Genomic DNA, 25,205 nt, shown 5'->3' with positions numbered 1-25,205 from the left:
CTCACTGAACCTCACTGGCTTTTGGAGCTCAAGACTCTTCCTGAGCACTTTCAGGGAGGACACAAAGAAGGGTTTTGGAACCATTGTTTCCTCGTCACACAGCAACTTAAAATGCCGAGGAATATCGTCGTGATCTTTGGAGCCTCAAATATACTTTGGATGGTGTTTGCCGTTTGTAAGTTCTCCTTGATCTGTTCCAAATGCTAGCATTGCATTTTAGCCCTGATTTTGGCTTCGGTCAGTTTTGCTATGGTGGTGAAGAAAGGCACTAGGGTTTTTAAAGAGCAAGAGGACTTAATTTAACCTAACTTTCACTGTGCCACTGAGTATTGCTATCTACTGGTTCACTGTCATAGTTGAAGCTGCAAAGTTGATGCTTTTTGTATACCTTTTTTTTTCCATGTCAAATGAGTGAGTAATTGGAGTCCATCTCTAGGAAGGTCTATCTCTTTAGTTTCCTGTACTCGATAATGACATTGGACTTGGCTAGTGACAAAACAACTCTGAGCAATGGGTATCGAGGTCAGAAGTGAGAGTTCTCTTAAGTGAAGGTGATTTCAACACCTTCTTTTGGCAGCAGCTCCAATGCTGCCTTGTGTTGGTCCAAAGCAGTTTTAGGAAGGCGATCAGCCAGGTTGTATTTTGAGTGTTCTACTGGAACAGAGAAGAAGCAATAGGACCGTAAACAAACCCGTGGTACGTTTGGGTTTCTCTTTTTGCCTCTGCAGCTCAAAATGTTAAAGTCGAGATCTTCCCTGAAGACAAAATGATTGCGCAGATTGGTGACTCCGCTTCCCTGACTTGCAGCGCACCGGACTGCGAGTCCTCCCTGTCTTTCTCTTGGAGAACTCAGATAGACAGTCCTCTGAATGGAAAAGTGAAAACTAACGGGACCAGATCCACGCTGGTCATGAATCCCGTTAGTTTTGAGAATGAACACTCCTATCTGTGCACAGTCTCCTGCGGGAATTTGAAAGGGGAAAGAGGAATCCAAGTGGAGATCTACTGTGAGTACTTTAGAGATTATTTGATTTTCTCCCCATTTTGCTTTAAAATACGTTTTTTTTTTTTTTTTAAAGTAAGGTTTTAAAAGAATAACAATTAAGTATGGTATTCATGTCCAGATTCTTGGTTAGAGGACAAAGTGCACCGAGAAAGTGAGTGAATCTTGCACTAGACCAGAAACCCAAATCTTGGCTTCTGTTTCCAACTCTGCCATAAACATGGTGGCCAACTGTAAGACTCAACCTCCCTGGGCTTCAGTTTTCTTAGCCATAAAATGACGTTCTTCAAGGTTCTTTTTATTTTATCAAAATTTTTTCTAGAGCTCCCCTGGTGGTGCAGTGGAAACAAATCTGACTAATATCCATGAGGACGCAGGTTCGATCCCTGGCCTTGCTCAGTGGGTTAAGGATCCGGTGTTGCTGTGAGCTGTGCTGTAGGCCGGTGTCTATAGCTCTGATTCAGCCCTAGCCTGGGAACTTCCATATGCCATGAATGCAGCCCTAAAAATAAAAAAAAAAAAATTCTATTTGATTATTTCTATATTTTGTTAAATGGCGTCACCCAAGGCATATGGAAGTTCCTGGGCCAGTGATTGAATCCAAATCTTTTAGCCCTCGCCACAGAGGATCAAACCTGCACCTCTACAGTAAGCCAAACCGCCACATATGGATTCTTAACCCACTGTGCCACAGTAGAAACTGTGGATTATATCTTTACATATTACTTGTCCGTGTGTCTAAATGAGTCATGAATCCCATCCTTCAGGGATTTTCCATTTATCTATTCTTATGCAATTTGGTGCTTAAAATGAGTCTAAAGATTAAGCAAGAGGTCTAAATTAATGAGCTTCTGTACAAGCATTTTCCCATTAGACAGAAGGAAAATATCTGCAAATAGTTCCCTCATTTGACTTTGGCAGAGATGAATTTAGGAAGTTTTGTTTTTTGTGTTTTTTTGTGCCATTAAATCTTAAGGCTCAACCACTCAACCTCAAGGATCTTTGTATAATGAACTAGATTTGCTTTGTGAATGTGAATGAATAAATACCCCTAGTTTACCAGCCTACCAACATGTATCCCAAACCATTCTCATTCCAGCAAAGAAAGGCAGCAGGAGGAGTGAAAAAAAACAACCTGAAATAAATCACTGCTCTTTCAAAAAAAACCTGGAATCCTTTATAGCCATCTCTTCATGAAAACCTCAATTGATTGTCTTTTATAACTTTGTTGCTTTGCTTCTGCTGTAGGAGCCCAACTTTGTTCACTAACTTTCACTGATTCTTCAACAAGCTCATATGCTGCTAATGCTTCCCAAGAAATTGTGCCTGGCCGACTGCTTTCAATTATGCTGGTTGAACATGCATAGTTTATGTCTGTGTAGCCTCCTGAGCTCCTTGAAAGGCCCCCTTATGTAAATACAAGGGAAAGTAGAGAGTTCTTATAATACCTGACGGCAAACTATGTGGGTCATAGGTGCATTTCTTACAGAATATAAGGGAGAGAATTATTGGTGGAAAAATGAAAAACTCTCTCTGTCTTCACATGGCAAAACATTTCCAGTTCCTTTGCCTCTCCTCACAAGTACCAAATAGTTGAAGATTTAAAAAAGATAAATGAAGACCCTTCTGGCTTTAAATATCTTGCCAAAAATTTTTTTTTCGAGAATATCTGTCTTTCATTATGTTTCACAGTCCCTTCTCCATTCCATATTTGATTGTAATATTCTTTAGAGTTGAGACCTTTGTATTCTTCTTAGTTCACAGTCTTGAATCAAGCCAACATGTTACCACTGTGAAGATTTGCAGTGAAAAGTAGCCTTGCGAAGACTGAACTAGTGGGTTCCCTAACACTAAAAAGTGCAAGTGGAGTATCAGTTAGGACACTGAATTAGGCATTTGGGGAGGCAGTGTTAAGACTGTAGTTACAAGAATAATAGATTTAGTTCACATTGCATTAAATTGGTGAGGGACATTGTACAACATGAACAAAAAGTCCACTTGTATATATTCATTTGACTTTGCAGCTTTCCCCAAGGACCCAGAGATTCACTGGAGTAGCCTTCCAGAAGTTGGGAAGCCAGTTACAGTCAGGTGTCTGGTGCCTGACGTTTACCCGGTTGAAAAGTTGGAGATAGAATTACTGAAGGACAACCATTCCATGGTGTCCCAGAACTTTCTGGAGCTTATAGACATAAAGTCCAAGGAAACGAAGAGTTTGGAATTTACCTTTACTCCTACCGAAGAGGATATTGGGAAAGCTATTGTTTGTCAAGCTACATTAATCATTGATGGTCAGCCCTCAGTAAAGACAACACCAGAAAAAATGCAAGTCTACAGTAAGTACTTATGTGTGGTCTATAAGGATTTGGTTTGGATGCATACAGCAAAAAACTCAGCAGCTAAAGTCAAGAAGGAACTTGTTTGTAGTTTTTACACTATTTTGAGTCATTGAGAACATAATAGTGTCAACCTCATAATGCAATAAAAAGAGCACAGACTTTGCTTAAGCTCCAGCTCCTTTAACTGTGTACGTGAGTCACTTAATTTCTCAGTCTATCAAAAGGGAATAATTCTATCTGATTGGGCAGTAGTTTCCTACTAGGCTCAACTGACAAAATGTTTTTAATCATGTTTTGTAAACTCTTATAATATGGCTTGAAATATTGAAGTATAGAGGTTTTACAAGATGTGGACTTATTCTGCGTGTGTGTGTGTGTGTGTGTGTGTGTGTGTGTGTGTGTGTGTGCATATGCATAGGCTCACCTGTACCCACGGCATGATGTAGGAGAGGGGAGGTGAGGTTTGATTTTGCCATGCTCCCTGAGACTCCTGGGGGATTTGGGGTAGTCTTATAATCCCCAAATTGTGTAGGAGTGGACTCATGGTGCTTTGTTCTAGACTAAAATGCTATGGTCTGCTCCAAACCCCCTACTTCAAAGGAACATTGCCTGCTGTAGCAGGTTTAGCTGAAAGGGAGGGAGATGGAAAGGCTTTTATTAATGTTTTGAGAAGAATAGTCAAAATAGGAGATATTTTCCCTAAGGAAGATAAAACTCGGAAACAAGAGCTATAATTAAGGATTTGAAAGACATTCATGTGGAAGTGGGGTTTAATTTATTCTTTAGCAGTAGAGGACTGAACTCTGGCCATTGTGTCAAATTTAGTTACAAAGAGGAAGATTTCAATTCAGTTGGAAGAATGTGTTCTAATACTTAGAGCTCTCCAAAAATCAAATGGACTGTGTTTATTGTAAGGCTGTGGGTTGCCTCCCACCATAAGTGTTGAAGTTGACTTTCACAAGCACTTGGCAAGGATATTGAGCCCCAACTTCAACCTTCCCTGGGAGATTGACGCACATTATTCCAAGGGTCTTTCTTAACTTCTGAGTATTTATGGCCATCTGAAAACACCAAACATCAAAAGAAGTAGCTCCACCAAGTTAGTCAGAAACTGGATTGACTTATTTTTATAACTCAGCCATTCTTTGTTTTCTCTAGTTCGGCAGGTAATTTAGACTAATTCATGAAAGCATGTAAATACATTCTGTGAGAGAAATACAGTAGTGCTGTGGGATCAAGATGATGCTTAGCAATTGCTCATATTGTGCCATCTTCTCAGTCTCACCCAAGGACCCAGTTATATCTGTGAATCCCTCCACAAGCCTACAAGAAGGTGACTCCGTGATGATGACATGTACCAGTGAAGGTCTACCAGCTCCACAGATTTCCTGGAGCAAGAAATTAGATAATGGAGATCAACAGCTCCTTTCTGGGAATGCAACTCTCACTTTAATTGCTATGAGGATGGAAGATTCTGGAATTTACGTGTGCGAGGGAGTTAATCCGGTTGGGACAAACAGAAAAGAGGTGGAATTAACTGTTCAAGGTAAGGAGAACATGAAAAAGGACTGATAAATTTCTATCTTTCAGATTTGAGCCATAGCGAATTAGCTTCACTACCAAAATTACTTTGTTAAGTTTTATTTTTTAATTAAATTAAATTAAATTAAATTTTTTTTTGCTTTTTAGGGCTGCACCCGTGGCATTGGGAGGTTCCCAGGCTAAGGGTCCAATTGGAGCTACAGCCGCTGGCCTACACCACAGCCCCAGCAACGCTGGATCTGAGCCGAGTCTGCAACCTACACCACAGCTCACATCATGACAGGATCCCCAAGCCACTGAGCAAGGCCAGGGATCAAACCCGCATCCTCATGGATCCTAGTTGGGTCTGTTAACTGCTGAGTCAGCAAGGGAACTCCTGTTAAGCTTTATAGATGATCCATCTGATAGTCATGTATTTTAGCACAATTACATATTTATTTTACTCGCGTTTCTTGAAAATCTTTCCCGCCAAAGTTTCCATGACCCTGCTTCTCTTTTCTTCAACATTCTTGCTGTTGCCTTATTTCATAATCTCTCATGTGGACTCTTGAAAGATGTTCTTAATAACATTCATTCAACAGCAGCTATATTCCAGGTACTTTACATATGTTACTTGTAGTCTTCAAGAAATAACTCAAGAGTAAGCATTTTATATCTGTTTTACAGATGAGAGAATAGTGTCTCACTGACATTAATAAGAACTCTTGTTTATTGTATGTCTATTATTTGCCAAGAATTTGCTTTCCCCTTTAAAAATGTTGTCTTTTTAGTCCTTACTAGTGCCTTACAAGGTGAATAAAAATTCAGACTCAGAATAGTTCACAATTTGCCTAGAGTCACATAGCTCACTAGTGGCATTTACTATAACTTCAACATAGGCCCATCTAACCCCCAAATCTGATTTTTCAACTACAGCTAATTGTCTTTAAGTGATCACCCTGTTATCATTCTGTCCCCAACATAATCATATGTGCTGCTACCACAGTTATCTACCTGAACCACAAAAAGATGCACATTTTCTATGACTTCAACCAAATCCTAATTGCATATCAATTAAAATTCACATTTCTTAAAGTAGTTACCAAAAAACTCTTCACAGTTTAGTTAGAAACTTCTGTTTGGTGAACTCATGCTTCTGCTTCTGCTGTTCCTTCAGCTCAGAATCAAGATCAACCTGGTGTCAGCCTCCCAATTCAGATTGAGTCAGGCAAAGCTGGTTGTTGATCCCTTCATGTACATCCAGCACTTCTCATGGACTTGTATGCACTCCTGTTCAGTTTAGCATGTATTAATTAGGAGCCCTTGTCCGAGATCCAAGAATTGTGCTTGTGGCGAGGGGACAGACATAAAAAGTTATGGGTTTGCCCTGGAGGAATTCCTAATCTAGAGAGTAACAGATACGTAAATAGATAATGTAGACATTCTTTAACAAGAGCCAAAATAATATACCTATTTTAGTGTCTCTCCTTTAAACTGTAAGCTCCTTCAAGTCAAGGACTATGTGTGTGTATGTTTTAATACTTGGCTGCCTGGCACATCATGGGTGCTTAGTAGATACTGAATGAAAAAATTGCAAACATGAGCAAAACAAATTTTTAATATATGAAAACATGGAGTTTAAACTTGGAGGACTGCAAAAATACAATTGAAACTCAGTCTCAATAGATGAACCAGTTGGGTGTTATGGCAGCATTCTCAGGAAACCAGGAAAAAATATTACACTAATAAAAGCATGTAAAGCTCATCTTTCATCCTGGAATAACTCCACCCCATAATGGGCCGCGTCCCATTGCGTGTGGAAAGGAAATGCGCTGTAGGGTTAGGGAGTTGCTGTTTTGCATTTTGCATCACAAGATACTAACAACCTTAAGCCCTGAAGAGACAGTTGAACTGTCAATGGACCTTTGTCACAAGTCACATGGTGACACACACGGACATCTGAAAACTCTTAGGTGGGAAGTAGATCTGTTTTCCAAATCCTCCATTCTCCCACCAGCATAGAAAGAATTTAGAAAGTCTGCTTGCTGTTGTGAATGATCTTTCTCTTTCAAAATCTGATAGTACCTCAGTTTATTAGGGTAATTTGAGGAAAGCATTCTTAACCCACGGTGCAGGTTGGGGGCCAAGCCCGTGTCGCTGTAGAGACAATGCTGCATCCTTAACCTGCTGCACCACAGAGGGAGCTCTCGACTCCCCTTCTTCATAAGCAATTCACATGGTTCGTGGTCATGTTTAATGGACTATAAATGTCAGTACACACTATCATTGACCGTCCGTTCTTTGGTAGCAAAAGTGTTTCTTTAGAATTTGTTTCCCTTAGAAAATATCCATGATATGTGCATATTTGACTATCACTCTGTATCTGCCAAAGTAAATGGGGACAGAAACCTCCTTTGGTGAAATTGTCAAGGTTTATGAACTGCTCTAATGCCTGAATGCATAGCCCCATTTTGAAATATTTTTTAAACTCTTTGGAACTCAGGGTTTAAAGGGTCAAGCTAACAAGGGTCCCTGCCTTTTCAGTTGCTCCCAGGGATACGACCATCTCCGTCAACCCCTCCTCCACCCTGGAGGAGGGCAGTTCTGTGAACATGACCTGCTCTAGTGATGGCTTTCCAGCTCCGAAAATCCTCTGGAGCAAGAAGCTGAGGGATGGGAATCTAGAGCCTCTTTCTGAGAATACAACTCTCACCTTGACATCTACAAAAATGGAAGATTCCGGTATTTATGTGTGTGAAGGGATTAACCAGGCTGGAATAAACAGAAAAGAAGTTGAATTAATTATCCAAGGTAAGCTAAGCAGTTAAATGAGTTACTGTTCCTAGTCTTATTTTGATTGTGTTATTGGCTTTGAACAAATCCTCTTTGAACACGAACTTTTCACTGAAACAAAACACAATGAGCTGTTTTGAAGAGCTCATGATAGTTCCTTTGCATGGAAAACGCCCAATGGTTTTCATGAACCATTCTAAGTCACTTATCCTAAAATTCTCTCAACCTCAAGTGGAATGTTAGCTCCTAGAACTGTGCCAAGAGTTCCAGTCACACTTAGGCAATGATTGTGGTGTTGAAATAAGGATAGAAAGGATAAAGATGTATTTGGAAATTGCTTAAAATTAAAGCCACCTTATCTAGCTCACAAGATGCCTGGTAGTATTGACTTAGAAGCTAAGAAAGCACTTAAGCTTTTTATAAATTCTAAGACTGAGTAGCAGTGACCTGTGCCCTCTGGTTTATCAGTTTAATAGCATAGAACCACTAGAGTGGATTAAGTTAGCATTTCCAGACTCATTCTTTCCAGGATGGAGAGGCAAGACTGAGAAGAGAACAAAACAAAACAAACAACAACAACAAAAACCACACAATTCCCAGGTGACCAGTTGAAGCTGTAGGCAGTTGGGAGCAAAATCATGTAGTAATCAAGTTGGACTTCCCTCATTCCTTCTCTCTTGAGGTTCAAGGCCTTGTTTTCACTATGGCTATCTGTTCCTCTCTTACCCTTTGGTATTATTTCTGCAAAGGTATTCGTGATTTTCTAGTTACCTCGTCTCAATAATAATTTGTATTTTACGCTGCTATATATAAAACAGATTACGGAACAAGGACCTACTGAATAACATAAAGAACTCTACTCGATACTCTAATAATCTCTATGGGAAAAGAATCTGGAAAAGAATGGATATATTGTATCACTGATTCACTTTGCTGTACACCTGAAACTAACACAACGCTCTAGGTCAACGATACACCAATAAAATTTAAAAATAATAATAATAACAATTTGTATTTTAAAGGGAGAATCTTGAAGGGCAAATGCACTACCTGAAAGGAAGCCCTCAGGATGTAGCTCTGAGTGGGGGAAGAGTGTCAAATGAGGTCATAAAACAGATGAACTTAATGGGCATCTCATGATAAAAGGCTGACGCAGTACCTTCTTTCATGGGTTCCGTGCTAACACCAAGGTTGTATGTCAGGTACTTAGGCCAGGGCCTGGCACTTAATAAATGGTAATTGATGCTGTTAAAGACAGAACCATCTCTATTTTTTTTTTTTTTTTTTTTGTCTTTTTGCCTTTTCTCGGGCCGCTCTCTTGGTATATGGAGGTTCCCAGGCTAGGGCTCTAGTCAGAGCTGTAGATGCCAGCCTACACCAGAGCCACAGCAACATCCGAGCCACATCTGCAACCTACACCACAGCTCACAGCAACGCCGGATCCTTAACCCACTAGGCAAGGGCAGGGATTGAACCCGCAACCTCACGGTTCCTAGTCAGATTCGTTAACCACTGAGCCATGACGGGAACTCCCAAGACAGAACCATCTCTGCACAGCTTAATTTCTTCACCTGGGATAGTCCAGCTCAAAACTCAGAAGCCTGTAAAGTCCTTTATTCTTAAAGAAATATTTGCACAACAGTGTGACCAGAAAAACCAATTCTTGTCCAGTCTGAAATCTATAACTATTTTAAAACACCTATTCTTTGGCTAGGCGAGAAGATAAAGAATGGTATTAATATAAAGAATTATATTAAGGGATATGAGAGAACCATGAGAGATGTCTTTGTTTATGAAAAGCACGATCATTTACAACCACCCAGCAAATAACTTCTTTCCTGGCCCCTTGAAGCATTTAATGCCAACAGTCAGTGCAGACACCATCTGGACAGTTATTGTTTCTGTCATTAAACTAATAAGGAATTGGTTTAGAGTTCACACAATCAGAGGTGTCTTTAAATTCTCTCTACAGCTGCTCCAAAAGATCTACAACTTACAGCTTTTCCTTCTGAGAGCGTCAAGGAAGGGGACACTGTCATTATCTCCTGTACATGTGGAAATGTCCCCCCGACTTTGATAATCCTGAAGAAAAAAGCAGAGACAGGCGACACGGTGCTAAAGTCTACCGATGGTGCATATACCATCCACAGGGCCCGGCTAGCGGATGCAGGTGTATACGAATGTGAATCCAAGAATGAAATTGGCTTGCAATTAAGAAGTATAACGCTTGACGTGAAAGGTGAGTTAGTTGTGTGTGTGTTTAAATTATTTTTTATAATAGGTCAGAGGTTTGGTGGATTGTAAAGAATTTCAAGGACTAGATAAATTGAGTTGGCCAAAAATGGAGCCGAATCCCATCTTGATTATGGTTATTTCTTAGTGGTTCCTGGAATAATCCTGCACAGCTGCTGTATCCTATGGAGTTTAGCCAGGAAGTTGACATTAATCACGGGTCAGTGTAGAATTCCCATTTGCTTTTTTAAATGTTGACAATTCATCATTGGTCTCTGAGGTCTTGTGTTTCCTAAGCATTTAAACATATTTTCAAACCCTTCCTTTTCCTGGGGATTTTAAGAAACTAAAGACGTAGAATTGGCACACGGAAAAAGGAAGTTTCTATCCAGGTCCTTTTCCTTCCTATCCGAAGAGGGTGCCACTCTCTGGACACGGAGTAACTGCCCATCTTCTGGACTGACACTTTTCATGGTGATAATTGAGAAAGGCAATCTTAATGCTGAAGCACACAAAGGAATCTCTAGACTACAGAATGGCCTCCTTAGAAAACCCAAGCCTCTTGTCCATCCTACCCTATTCTGATGGGGGCAGAGAGGGAGGGGGCAGTGGCCCCAGCAGGGAAACTTCAGGACCCTCTTAATCTCCTAACCCCTCTTGGAGTGCACGGAAGGATCTGTGGCTTCTATCAGCAGAACCGGAATACGTCAGCCGTCACTACTCTGTTTCCCACTCCTTGAGGGCTAAGGAGCTCCCACTGTGTGTTGGAAGCCAAACCGGGAGTGAACAAGACTGCAAACAAATATCAGCTCTAAAGAGCCTCTGGCACTGGACTCTCAGTGTTAGCCACCACTTATCAGTAGAGAAAACTTAAACCTAGGACAGAAAATAGGTAAAAATTTTACTCATTTGACCAAATTACTCAAGCTTACAAGCCTTATCATGTTTTCTGTCTTCACGGTAGCTCCTCAAAACATGAAAATATCAATAGACCTCTCGAGAAACGTTAAAGAAGGGGAAAATATCACAACTACATGTAAAACATTTAGTCATCCACCTGGAATGGTTATCCTGAAAAGAGGTGATCTGGCCAATGGAGTGACTATGTGCTCAAAGAATGGAATATTTACCTTGTATCACGTCACTCAAAATGACATAGGGAGGGTGTATAATCAGGGCTTCTAATGAGGTTGGGGATGTTTCTGGATGGACTGAGATCTCAGTGATGAGTAGGTCGACATTAATTTATTCCTGTTTAATCCTCGATGCCTCCAGGCTACCTTTAATTAAGCCTAGCCCCAGGAACTTGGACTCCTGACATTTTATTTATTTATTTATTTATTTTTTGCCTTTTAGGGCTGCACCTGCAGCATATGGAAGTTCCCAGGCTAGGGGTTGAATCAGAGCTGCAGCGGCCAGCTGACGCCACAGCCACAGCAATGCCAGATCCTTAACCCACTGAGTGAGGCCAGGGATCAAACCTGCATCCTCATGGATACTAGCCAGGTTCGTAACCCACTGAGCCACAATGGGAACTCCCTCCTAACATTTTATAATTCTCTTTTAAAGCTGCTTCTCCACTTTTTAACTCTTTTCATACTCTATCGCCTATTTTAATTGCTTTATGAAGATAAGTAGCTTATATATTTGGCATTTTTCACTCAATTGCGTAAATGAATAATTAAAACACATTAGGCACTCAGCTAGAAATTCAGACTCCCAAATTAAATGTGGTTAAAAAACTAGAGGTGAACAGAGACAAAAATTTGACATTTTTTCTGGGAACTTTGAACTATTATCCTTTTATTTAGTTGACTTTTAAAATTAATTTTATTTTGTTTTACAAATATACTTGCTTGAATGTATTCCAATGATAGAACTGGTTGGGAGTCTTTAGAATTTTCAGTGTTTATACAGCTAATAGAAAACTGCATTTGAAGGTTTCCCTGGGAACCAACTCAACAGCAAATTTGCATTTTACTGTGATGCCTGAGGGGAAAACCAAAGGCAAAAGATAATATTTATCAAATTGAGATGAAAACAATAGGAGCAGAAGTACCACTGCCCAGCATGTAATCAATTTTGATGCTCAACCATAATTATGATAATGGATATCCCATTAAAATACTATCCTTATACTCTGACTAGTCCTACTCTAGCAGAGGAAAGTAGAAAAATAAGGCAATTATCATTATGCTTAGAGTGCAATGTTTTTAACTTCAGTAATTCAAATAAATGAACTTCCCATCCTCTAACCCTAGTGATTCTTTTCTTCTTGATTGACCTCTAATGATTAGAAACTTCTAGAGGGGAAGGCAATAATCACCAAAATCAAATCATTTGTCAAGCACTGAGACAATATATATAGATACACCACTTGAGGAAATAATATTTTTGCGGTCCTATGATACTGTGCAAATATAAGTGTAAACAGAGGTGAATGTCCAGTGAACACCATGCCATCTTCTTCAGACGTTCTTATAAGGTTAAGATGTTAAATAGGTATTGGAGTTTTCAGATGATATTTCATAGAATAGGAAGAGTACTGGTTTTACATTTTTTTGGTATACTTTCTAGACCCACTTTACAACTAAATGACAAAAATGACAGGATGTAGAAAGAAAAAAAATGTATTCAAAAAATATTTATCAGGTGCAAGCTACTTCAAGCAGTGAGCCAGGCACTAGCTCTTCAGTAGTGGATCAAAAAGAAAATAGATACATGTCTTTAAGTAATATACAGTCTGAGGGAGGAAATCAGTTTTAATAGATAATCATACAAACAAGTATTTAATTATAAGCTGTGATAAGAGCTGTAGAGGGAAAATGTAGTAGGTTATAAAGGAACATTACAGTTCCTAATTTAGACTGGGGAAATGTGTATCAGAGAATGCGTCTCTGAGTAACATTTAAGCTAAAATATAATGCTAGCCCAAGAACTATTATCGAGAGATGATATAAATGAAGGGGAATGATGTATGTTAAGATATCCTATTTCAGAGATATAGAATACAAAGTTTTCTTTATGTACCTGAAAGAGCTGTCAGTAAGAATTCTTTTCTTTCCTTTTATATGTAGTGTTTGACTATAATGATTACACTCTAAGAGTTACAAGGATTTTCTTAGAGAACTGGTTAGTTACTTGAATTCATAGTGATCAGAGTCCTAGTTCTTTAGTATATATTTATGTTTCCTAAAACAAACACTCGTCTCCAATTCTACCTCTTGCAAATAAACCCTAAAAACGCACCCTTCCTTCTAATCTGCAGTTGAACCTCAATCTATGTGAATCCAAGTTTGTGCAAGTCAACAACTGTCATCTTCAGACCCACAGCAACTACTAACTGATTATTTGGATAATTCAAAGAAATATGCATTTGGGGTCTTGTTGGTCCTTATCATTGCTTTGATTCACTTCTCTTTAGAGAACTAGTTGTACTGTTAAAACATGTAACTATTATTATTAAACAAATTCTTTTTGTACCAGACACTAATTGCATCAATTTTGTTATTTTCCAGGAAGAGAAAGTAACAAGGACTATTTTTCTTCTGAACTTCTCGTGCTCTATTGTGCATCCTCCTTAATAATACCTGCCATCGGGGTGATTATTTACTTTGCTAGAAAAGCCAACATGAGAGGGTCATATAGTCTTGTAGACGCTCAAAAATCAAAAGTGTAGCTGATGTTTGAAGTGTTCAACCAGAGACATTATTTATCAGTTCAAATCCTCAATACTGCTCATCATTCCACAAGGAAAACAACAAGCTGGGAGTCCAGACTTTGAATGCAGTGAACTCTTGGAAAGACATGGCTGCCTATGCCCTTGCGGTGTGCACGAAGCCAAAGGAAAACGGCTTTCTCAAAAATAGGCACTACCCCTGAGATATGGTGACTGGGGTGGTGTCATGAAGTGTATGTACAATAACGTGATTTGTATATATGTAAAATAAAATTATGCCATAGGAAGATCGCCTGCAATATCAGCCCTCCATAGTCACATTTCTAAAATTATCAGTGTTGCTTGGACTGATCGTTATAACTTAATGCATCTTAATATGACTGGCACTTTTTAATATTTTATGTCATCTTTTTAATATTTTGTTACGACTTTTCAATATTTTATTTCCTTTAACAATATTTGATTCCTATAAAGGTCATGGACAACAATTTCATGTTTTGTAAAGATGCCAGGGTTTTAGATTGTTACAGGCAAATGATAAACCAAGAAAGAACTGGGTTGACTTTCAGGTACTAAGCACTTCAACCTATGGTGTAATGGTTGACTGGATTTCTCCGGATGGTACTGCCATGGTACGGAGTTTTTTTATGATGTTGTTTGTTCATCAGACTCTTGTGTAACTTTCTCTATGTGGTCTAAAAGTACAACCTCTTTCGATTTTCTTTTGTAAATGTTTAGGGTTTTTTTTGTATAGTAAAGTGATAATTTCTGAAATTGAAAGAATTGTGTGTTTATTTACTATAAATTGCCTCCTTTAATCATGTTGTAGTTCTTTTCAAAAGGTCAAGTTCCAAGACTGATGCATTCAAACCCATCAGTCTTGGATATTTGATACTTGACTGGATATCTGGATATCTGGATAAAGATTTTGAAGTGTGGTCCTCAGATTACTTTTATCAGAGGACCTGAAATGGGAACCTGAAAAACATTCATATTTCTTGGGGCCATCCTACCCTATGGAATTGAAATATCTGGTTTTGTGACCTTAGAGTCTGTGGTTTAAAATTTTTTTTAATATGTTTTACCCAGGGAGTTCCGGTCGTGGTGCAGTTGTTAACGAATCCGACTAGGAACCATGAGGTTGAGGGTTCGGTCCCTGCCCGTCCTCAGTGGGTTGACGATCTGGCGTTGCCGTGAGCTGTGGTGTAGGTTGCAGAGGCAGCTCGGATCCCGCGTTGCTGTGGCTCTGGCGTAGGCTGGTGGCTGCAGCTCCAATTCGACCCCTAGCCTGGGAACCTGCATATGCCACGGGATCGGCCCAAGAAATAGCAAAAAAAAAAAAAATATATATATATATATATATATATATATAAAACCCAAAAAGAGTGAATGTAGATGAACACGCTCATGGTCAAGGGCAACAAATGAACACCTGTGGGTACCACTGAGGCCAAGAGACAGGGCATTACTATCCTTCAGGGCCTCTTAGATGCCATTTGCTGACCACAACTCTCACTGAGGCATAGACACTATCTTGAACTATACATTAACCATTCCTTTTCTTTCTTTGGAGATTTTTAACTTATATAGGTAACCCTAAGTAAAAATTCTTTTCTTTGCCAGGTTTTGAATTTTGCATAAATATAATCCAATGGTATATTTGTAACTTTATTTTTTCACTAAAATTTTTTTGCATAACTAATCCATATTATAGTTAGCTGCGTATATTCCATTATAAGATTTTGCCACAACTTATTTATCCTTTCTACTGTTGATGGATATTTGGGTTATTTCCAGTTTCTGAAATAATAAAGCTTCTTTTTTAAAAAATATTTTTCATTAAAGGATAGTTGACTTACAATGTTGTGCCATTTTCTTCTGTACAGCAAAGTGGCCCAGTCATACATATATAAATACATTCTTTTTCTTATATTATCTTCCATCATGGTCTGTCCCAGGAGACTGGATGTAGTTCCCTGTGCTATGGAGTAGGACCTCATCGCTTATCCATTCTAAACGTAATAGTTTGCATCTACCAATTCAAAACTCCCAGTCCATCCTACTGTCTCCCGACTCCCCCGCGGCAACCACAAGTCTGTTCTCTACATCTGTGAGTCTGTTTCTGATTTGTAGATAGGTTCCTTTCTGCCGTATTTTAGTCTATACATAAGTAATAGCATATGGTATTTGTCTTTCTCTTTCAGACTTACTTCACTTAGCATGAGAATCTCTAGTTGCATCCATGTTGCTGCAAATGGCATTACTTTGTTATTTTTATGGCTGAGTAGTACTCCATTGTATATATTACACCTTTTTTTTTCTGTCTTTTTAGGGCCGCACCCACAACATATGGAGGTTCCCAAACTAGGGGTCCAATCAGAGCTGTATCCACTGGCCTAAGCCACAGCCACAGCAACGTGGGATCCAAGACGTGTTCTGTGACCTACACCACAGCTCACAGCAATGCCAGATCCTTAAACCACTGAGTGAAGCCAGGGATCGAACCCGCATCCTCATGGATGCTAGTCTGGTTTGTTAACCAGAGAGCCACAAGGGGAACTCCTATATTACATGTCTCTTTGATCCATTCATCTGTTGATGGACATTTAGGTAATTTAATGAACAAAGCTTCTATGAACAGTATTTTACACGCCCCTGACTAACATGGGTAAGAATTAACTTAGGGTGCAACAATTCCTCCAGAGTGTATACATTCTAATGAAATTGCTGGGTTGTAGGAAATGTACGCTTTCAAGTTTGTAAGGAAAGCCAAACTAGTTTCTGAAGTGGTTGAAATAATATATACCCCTGCCAGCAGTGACTAAGAATTCTCATTGCTAAACAGCTTACTCAAAATTTAGCATTTTCAATTTTATACCTTATGGGTATAAAATTATTTCCCATAATGGTTTAAATTTGCATTTCCCTGATTAATAGAGAGCTTGAACCTCTTCTCTTATGTTTATTGTTTCATATATTTTTCTCTGGATTTTTTATTGTTTTGACTGTAATGGCAAATCCAACCCCTTATGGTGGCTAGAAGTAGAAGTCAGAACTTGCCTTTTTTTTTTTTTTTTTGGCTGCACCCACAACACACAGAAGTTTCTGGGTCAGGGATTGAACTTACACCACAGCAGTGACCTGAGCTAATGCCAGATTCTTAACCCACTGTGTCATAAGAGAACTCCCGAACTCAGTTTTAATCAAAGGTACTATGAGAAACACCCTCTAGAAATTACCTCGCTATTTGTTGTAGGAATGTTTTTATATTTTACATTTCTCTGTTCCACATTATGAGGATCCATATAAGAGATTAATTTTAGAATATAATGCAGGAAATCACATTTACCTTCAGAAATTCATTTTCTTCTAAATCATGACTAAGGACGCCTATTTCTCTTTCTTCATTGATCATCCAAGAGAGTCTTAGTCAAATTTCTATATCTTAACTGTAGCATCTGTGTGATATTTTATGGCCTTTTTTTTTTTTTTTTTGAGTACTATTTTCCCCCTTGGTTCCATCTATGCTAGTTTGCATTTTTTTTTCTGGCTTTTATGTCTTTTCCTGATATTTATATTTTATTAAACATTTGCATGTAAGATGCCACAAATATTTTATGGAAAGTTCGGAATATAAGGAAATAAAACCAAAAGTCAAGTATTTGGCACCAAAATGGTATCTTGGAAGCAAAGCATGAACAAAATAGGCTATATAATTCCTTTCTTTTATTTTTTTCTTTTTGGCCACGTCTGCAGCATGCAAGCAGGAAGTTCCTAGGCTGGGGAACAAACCCAAGGTGCTGCAGAGACGTGCTGGATCATCAACCTGCTGCATCACAGAGGAACTCCTAGATGAATTATTTTTTAAAATTTTATTGTATTTTTATTTTTTGCTTTTTAGGGCTGCACCTGTGGCATATGGAATTTCCCAGGCGAGGGGTTGAATCAGAGCTGCAGCTGCTGGCCTACACCACAGCCACAGCAACGTGGGATCCAAGCCTCATCTGCAACCTACACCACAGCTCACGGCAATGCCAGATTCCCCCACCCACCAAGCGAGGCCAGGGATCGAACCCACATCTTCACTGATGCAAGTTGGATTTGTTTCAGCTGAGCCACAACATTCACCCTTAGATGAATTCTTTATGTTAACTTACTACTCCCTATTGGAGAACAAGACCTATGGAATTGGTGAATAGGATAAATGTGTTTGGAAAAGACAAAATCTCTAGAACTTAGGTGTTGTCCATGGAGAAGGGTTCTAGATCAAGTAGAGTAGACAGGTCATATTTGGGGCACTGGGCAGAAATTGATGCCTCAGATTGTACTTTGAAGAATGATAAGTATACAGTGAAAGGGAATTTGGAGCTGAAGGAAAGCCTTGGTTTTTTCATGTCATTGCTGAGAAAGAACACAGATCTTTTGTGTTTGATGATAGACACTGTGTTGCTTGTGTGTCTGATGATCTAACCAGCACATGTGGGCATATAAATGCATCTGTCTTAACAGAGAAGCTTCAAAAAGGGCCAGGAACATCCTATTACTTTGAGCTTCTTTGTTGAGGATTTTAAAAAGTCCATTTACAAGGGGGAGATAATGTTGCATTAGAATGATTTTTTTCAAGTGAAAACATCATGGATAATCATATAGCAAAAATGTCCTAAATCACAAAGGCGGGTAAAGAACTGATGTCCAGAAAAGCTATTTATTCTCTCTAATATCATGTAGAGAGCACTAGTATTTACAGCACACGCTTCTCGGTTGGACTAAAGAATTTTGCTCAATACATAATATTTATTTATTTTTATTTACTGTTATGGTGATAACTTTCTGCCACTTTTGGCTGCGTGGGTTCTGAGACAAGAGGGTTGTAATTGCTTAGACTAGGAGGTAAGAGCAATAAAGTGATATCAAGGCATTATTCCCATTAGGTTGAGCTACATGAAGTTGCCAGTTAAAACCTGTCCAATATCAGCAATTCAGAGGGTTTAACTTGTATATTAATTTTAGGTTTATATGTGGTATAATGCACCACCTCAAAATTCTATGGCTTAAAATGACAACCATTTTATTTATTATGTTTAATGATTCTCAGGTCGAGTAGGGTCAGATGCATGGGTTTGGGTTCTTCTTCTGCATGGGTTTGGCTGGTTGTCCAGGGGGTTGATGAGGTTGGAATGTTCAAGAGATTCACCCGCATGGCTGATAGTTACTGTTGGCGGTCAACTGGGAGCTCAGCTGTGGCTGCAAAGACAACCTTGGCTCTTTGCTTTGTAGTAAGGGTTTCTCACATGTTCTGGGCTTGGACATGTCCAGACTATTGTTTCCACAGCATTCTCTTTGTCAAAGCCAATTCACAAGGCCAGCCCAGATTCTGAGGGTTGGGGGTGAGAGGTAGCTCCCTGTCTTGACGTGTGTGGGAACATTATCTACAGAGTGAAGAGGAAATGCTGGGGCCATCTTTGGGGACCAGCTACCACAAAAAAGCATTTCTCCAAAGAATATAAGACAGATGAGTCTGGGCGATTTTTCCCAAATAAGGACACACCGTGATAAGTGAGTAGTATAACTGTGGATGCTTTTAATTCCTTAGTGTGTGCCGTAAGAATTATAATGCCCAAGGAGTTCCTGCTGTGGTGCAGTGGGTTAGGAATCCAACTGTGGTGGCTCAGGTCTCTTTGGAGGTTCAGATTTGATCCTCGGCTCAGCGAGGTGGCTTAAAAGGATCCAGCATTTCTACAACTGTCGTGTAGGTTGCAGCTGCAGCTTGTGTTCAACCCCTGGCCCTGGAGCTTCCATATGCCATGGATGCAGCCATAAAAAAAATCTAATGCTCAAAAAGATACTGTGATAAGAAAATGTCCAAAAATTTTGATTCATAATTTCAAAGGAGTCATAAGACATGTGCCCAAATAGCTATAATTCAAAAGAAAGTTGATGCATAGGTAAAGGTGGAACTGAGAGGGGAAAGACACTGGCTCTGGCCAGGAGATACTGAAAGATTTAGGCTTGGCTCCATGAAGGAGGTGCTATTCAAGTGCATCGCGAATCAATGCCTAAGAAGTCACCATAAGGAAGGGCAGAGACCTTCAAAGTGAAGGGGAAAGAGCGAGCACAGGGACGGAGGGAGGGAGGAAAGACCTTTGACTTCTAGGTGGAGAAGAGGCAACTGGTGCGTTTGGCAGAAATATGGGAGAATGCAAAAGGGTACCGCAGGAACTGAAGTTGGAAAAATGAGCTGTAACAAATTGTGGGAGGCCCTAAATGCTCAACTGGGGAGTCTGCGCTTTGTTCTGGAGTAAGTCATCCAAAGGGACCAACAGGATCAGGACAGTGCTTCAGGAGATCTGCGCCTCGTGTTCGTCTGATATTTTCTGTCTATATCTTTATCCCCTGACTATGCCCAGAGACGCTTCTCCCACCCTTCTGCCTTGAATGGTAATTTCTTTTATTTTTCTTTTCATTTGGTTTTCAGTTTTATTGAGGCATAATTGACAAATAAAAATTGTATTTAAGGTGTACAATGTGATCTCTTAGTGTGTGCATACATTGTAAAATGATTATCAAATCAGGAGTTCCCATCATGGCTCAGTGGAAACAAATCTGATAGCATCCATGAGGACACAGATTTGATCCCTGGCCTCGCTCAGTGGGTTAAGGATCCTGCATTGCTGTGAGCTGGGATGTAGGTTGCAGATGCAGTTCGGAATTGGCATAGCTGTGGCTGTGGTGTAGGCCAGCACCTGCAGCTCTGATTTGACACCTAACCTGGGAACGTCCCTATGCTGTAGGTATAGCCCTGAAAAGACCAAAAAAAAAAAAAAATTATCAAATGAAGTAAGCAATGAGATCCTGCTGTGTAGCACTGGGAACTCTATCTAGTCACTTATGATGGAGCCTGATAATGTGAGAAAAAGTATGTATATATGTATGTGTGACTGGGTCAATTTGCTGTGCTGTAGAAAATTGACAAAACATGGTAAACCAACTATAATGGAAAAAACAAAAATCATTCAAACAAACAAATAAGCAACAAAAAAAGATTATCAAATCAAGCTAATTAACAAATTATTTAGTTCCAGGGCTGCCACAGTAGTGAGAAGTGGGAGAACCCTTTTTCTTATGTGATATGTGTATGTAACGAGTATTAATTAGCTATTGGAATAACATTTTCAAAAAATATATATTTATTGGCCTGGGGACATGCCTATGTTCCACTAATGAAACAGTAAAATAATAAGTTAATAAAAACAGAATGAGAACTGTATATACAATTTGAAAGCATCGTAAAAATCTGAATGGTGTGTGTCTTTATGCCTCTACATGCAGAGAGGAAAAGAAATGCAAGTGTTGACACTGGCAGCGGTGGTGTGGGCATTTTTATTTTATTTATGCCATTCTCCATTTTCCAAATTGGAATGCATCACAGTTATAGTCAGAAAAGTCATTTTCTGGTGTGGGAACCATCGCCAGTAAGTCAAACAGTGACCAAGTAAAAATAGCCTCCAACCTGAACTTGAGACGTGAAATTCTCAAAGACCTATAAATATTTAGGGGTTTGTGATGCAGACAGAGAGTGAGCCAGCTGCTTTGGCTTTCTGCACATTTGACTGTTGGCTCCGAAGAGAAGAAAAAGGAGGGGAAAGTACTTGACCAACTTTTCACCACTAAACCGCCTCTGGAATTTCTAAATAAAGCCTTGGAAGGAGGGAAGAGCCTGCACAGCATCACTCCACACTCTCAGGGGCCTTGGAGTCCGAACGGCCCCGACACGCTGATGCGAAGGTACCGTGATGGTTTCCCCAGCTCTCCGCAGGTGCCTCAGGCAAAGGTTGACTTTGTGCCTCAGGAATCATTGGTTCACTCTTTCCCAGTTTGGCATAAGTTACTGCTATGGCAATTTGATAATACTTAATCAGATAAAGAAGTTTTGTTGTTGTTTTTTAATTTTATGGCCCCACGCATGGCATATGGATGTTCCCAGGCCAGGGATTGAATCTGAGCCACGGCTGTGACCTGTGCCCCAGCTGCGGCAATGCTGGATCCTTTAACCCACTGCAACAGGCCAGGGATTGAACCCTCGCCTCCACAGCAACCCTAGCTCCTGCAGTGGGATTCTCAACCTACTGGGCCATGGTGGGAACTCCAATATAGAAGGATTTAAGGAAATCCTAGAAAAAGATACAGGCTGTCTACAATTATTTGAAATCACTGTATTTGAGCAACTGAATCTATTAATTCATTTGATTCCATCAGAAATTTTCAAACAAGTAGCTCAGCAGTTTTGCCTACATTTTTGATATAAGAAAATTATTCTGCTGGACGTCTCTTCCAGTTTCACCCTTGCTAACCAAAATCTGCTCTTTGACCCTTCTTTCTGCCATGTAAATGGGACATGGACTCCTTTAGGATTTATCTGAATAAGAGTAATCCTAAGTTTTCAAGCTTTCTAAAGTTAAGAGATCGAACCTTACTTAACCAGGGATCGAACCTGTGCCATAGCAGTGATAATGCTGGGTCCTTAACCCACTGAGCCACCAGGGAACTCCAAGAGTCTTTTAAAAAGGATTTTTATAACTTTGTCAGGAAGAGCAAGGAGAAACGTCTAATAGCAACAGAGAAATTCTAGAGGATTAGATCGTTCTTTTTCCTGTTTCCTTTTGAAGAAATACATCCTCAGAATCTTAGGGTAATGATAGCATAAACCAACTTGTTATTTTTTCATCAATAAATGAGGCCAACATTAATGACGTGCAGAAGGAAAGAAGGACCTCGCAAGTTTTCTCTCAGCAGTGGTCCCATTGCTTCCAGGGTCAGGCCGTATCTGTTTTTCAGGTTCATCAAAGTTGGGGAACAAATCTCTGTTTGATGTGTCTGGCACATTTTTAATGAGACTGTATTAAAAAAAAAAACCTGATAACTAATATTTATTGAGAATTTACTGCATGCCTCTCCTGGATTAAGTGCTTTGCATGAATTATTTTATTTAATACTCACATCAATCCAGCTAAGTACTGTTATCTGACTGATAGGAAAACTAAACTAGAAAGCTTAAGTAATTTTCCAAAGGTCAGTAATTGATGGAGCTATGGTTGGCCATGGTTTGTCTGATTCTAGAATCTGCACCGTTATTCTCAACATGATGTTATTCTTAATTCACACACATGAAATAGACTTACACAGGCTTAGACATCTTTGAAGGACAGATGGCAAGCAACCTTAAAAAAGAAATTTATCTTGGGTCCTCCATTTGTTATGGGAAGAAAGAAAGGCTGATAATATTGTTCAGATAAGTTTTTGCTGTGTGTTTTCTGAAGAGCATAAAAAGCACAGATTACTTATGCTAAATATCCAAGTATCCAAGTTGTTCACTGGACACTTATCATCTTTCTGTTCAATTTAAAAGAAACACATGGGTTACTGTGTTTAAACGGCCATCTGCCATCATGAGTGAATTCTTGAGGAAATTGCTTTGGACCTGAAATACAGCTCATGTTTGATCTTTATGTATATTTGTACTTTTTGGATTTGGAAACTTTGAAAGAAAGAGGTTAAAAGTCAGCAAGAAGGAAAATGGCGGGGGCAGGGGGAGGAATGAATTTAAAGGCAAAATGAATGCTTTATGGTGTTCTGTGCTAGTGAGAGTAAGAAAGGAAGAAATAAAGCGGCCCCCAAAGACCCAGCCTGACACCAATTTGGTGCTATTGCTCCAAACGAACAAAAAGGCAATAAGATACCGATAGGAAAGAAAATCTAGTTAATGTGGGTTTAGCTAAAACTGATCATTTTGGAAAAGAGAAGCTTAGCTCCAGTTTTTGCATAGTCTGTCAAATAAGGACCCCTTCCAAAAAAAAAGTGTCTATGTCCTAAACCCTGGAAGCTGTGAATGTACTGCCTTATATGGTAAAAAGGCATTTTGTGGGTATGATTAAGGATCTTGAGATGGGGAGATTATCCTGGATTACTGAAGTAAGTCCAATGTAATCAGAAGTCCTAATGACAGGGAGATGGGTTCAGAATCATAATTTTAAAAAATTTAAAATTAATTCCATCTTAGTTTCTCTTTCTTTCCTAAATCCTTTAAATGGATACTAAATTCTTCATCCCCCCCACCTTGGTTTTATTTCTATTTTCTTTCTTTAATAAAAAGTCTTTTAAGAATATGTATATGTTTTCTTCTGACTTCATTGTTCACTATGGTCTATAGGTTTTGGTAGAATCTCTCTTCTTCCCTTCTTCCTAGGTAGGTTTGTTTTTTCACTTTTGATTTCTGTTTGATCCAAAAATTATCTAGAAGCATCAGTCTTAATTTCCAAGGAATTCCAAATTTTGGTTCATGCCACATTTAAACAGTATCCACTGTCTTCGTTGGTCTAGATAATGCAAAACAACAATAACATGAAATAACTGCTTTCAAAAAGGTGAGATTGAGTTATCTGCTTTTGCTGATGGTATGATCAAAACCCTACAATACCCAATGGATTTGAGTAATATCCACAACAATAACCAGCATTGATGGCAAAATAGTTGTATACAAGATAAATATTTAAATATTAGTAACTTGTAAAAATTTTAATAATAAATGGAAACAAGAAAAATACAAATGGAAATGAGAATATTTTCAAAATTGAAAAATACTACAAAATCATTAGGGAAAATTTGTCTTTACAGTTTATAAAGAAAACTAGAAAATCTTATTGAAAGACATAAAGTAAAACATTGAAAAGTATACAATTGGAGTTCCCATCGTGGTTCGGTGGAAACGAATCTGACTAGTATCCATGAGGATGCAGGTTCAATCCCTGGCCCGTTCAGTCGGTTAAAGATCTGGCATTGCCATGAGCTGGGGTGTAGGTCACAGGTGCAGCTCAGATCTGGCATTGCTGTGGCTGAGGTGTAGGCCAGCAGCTACAGCTCTGATTTGACCTACAGCCTGGGAACCTCCATATGACACAGGTGCAGCTCCAAAAAGACAAAAAAAGAAGGAAGGAAGGGAAGAAAGAAAGAAAGAGAGAGAGAGAAAGAAAGAAAGAAAAGTATACAATAAACATAGTAAAAATACAATTTATTTGGAAGGCAGCTATGCCCACCACTATACCACCAATGCTGCATGACAAACAATATATTTGCAATGTGTTTTTGGAATGCTAAGATAAAGCAGAAAATAAATATAAATAATACACAGAAAAGTTTATAAGGTGATAAGAAGAGACATAGAACCAAAAAGGAATATGGGCAAAGCATGTGAAAATTCACATGGAGAACAATTTCACAGAAGTTAAAATCAAAAAGACAAAAAATATGAGAATATGTACAAATTTAATAGTAAGGTTATCTCAGATATGTGATAATGAGGTACCATTTTCAGCTCATCAAAGATTAAAATGGGACACAAAATACTTAATGCTAAATGTGAGAAAAGCAGTACTCCCCATAGGTGGCTGGGAGAAATGCATATTAAAACCTTTGGGGAAAGGAATCTAGAGACATCTTTTTTTTTTCCTAATACAAATAACTTCACTCTTGGGACTCTCTACTATAGATATAAAAGCATCAGTACCCAAGAAGGCAGATATGCCAGAATATTTGTTGCAGCATCTTCATGGTGTAAAAAGGTAAAACTATATGTGTAATGTGT

At 39.0% G+C, this 25,205-nt stretch overlaps 1 protein-coding gene across 1 annotated transcript; it reads left to right on the top strand.

Annotated features, from left to right (window-relative positions):
- Positions 1-14: 14 nt before the first annotated feature.
- On the top strand, positions 15-14,341 carry VCAM1 (vascular cell adhesion molecule 1). Its single transcript, NM_213891.1, is given in 7 exon segments — positions 15-175; positions 729-1,007; positions 3,028-3,339; positions 4,622-4,888; positions 7,408-7,674; positions 9,629-9,895; positions 13,407-14,341. Coding segments are annotated over 7 exon segments (1,617 nt in total). The 5' UTR covers positions 15-111; the 3' UTR covers positions 13,568-14,341.
- The last annotated feature ends 10,864 nt before the right edge of the window (positions 14,342-25,205 follow it).

Source organism: Sus scrofa, chromosome 4 (genome assembly GCF_054392235.1).
Source record: "Sus scrofa isolate SSC_HxYL_T2T_F1_AM1 chromosome 4, Sscrofa_HxYL_maternal_Yorkshire_Landrace_v2.0, whole genome shotgun sequence".
In the NCBI taxonomy this organism is placed as follows: domain Eukaryota; kingdom Metazoa; phylum Chordata; class Mammalia; order Artiodactyla; family Suidae; genus Sus; species Sus scrofa.
This window is presented reverse-complemented; position numbering and strand designations above follow the sequence as displayed.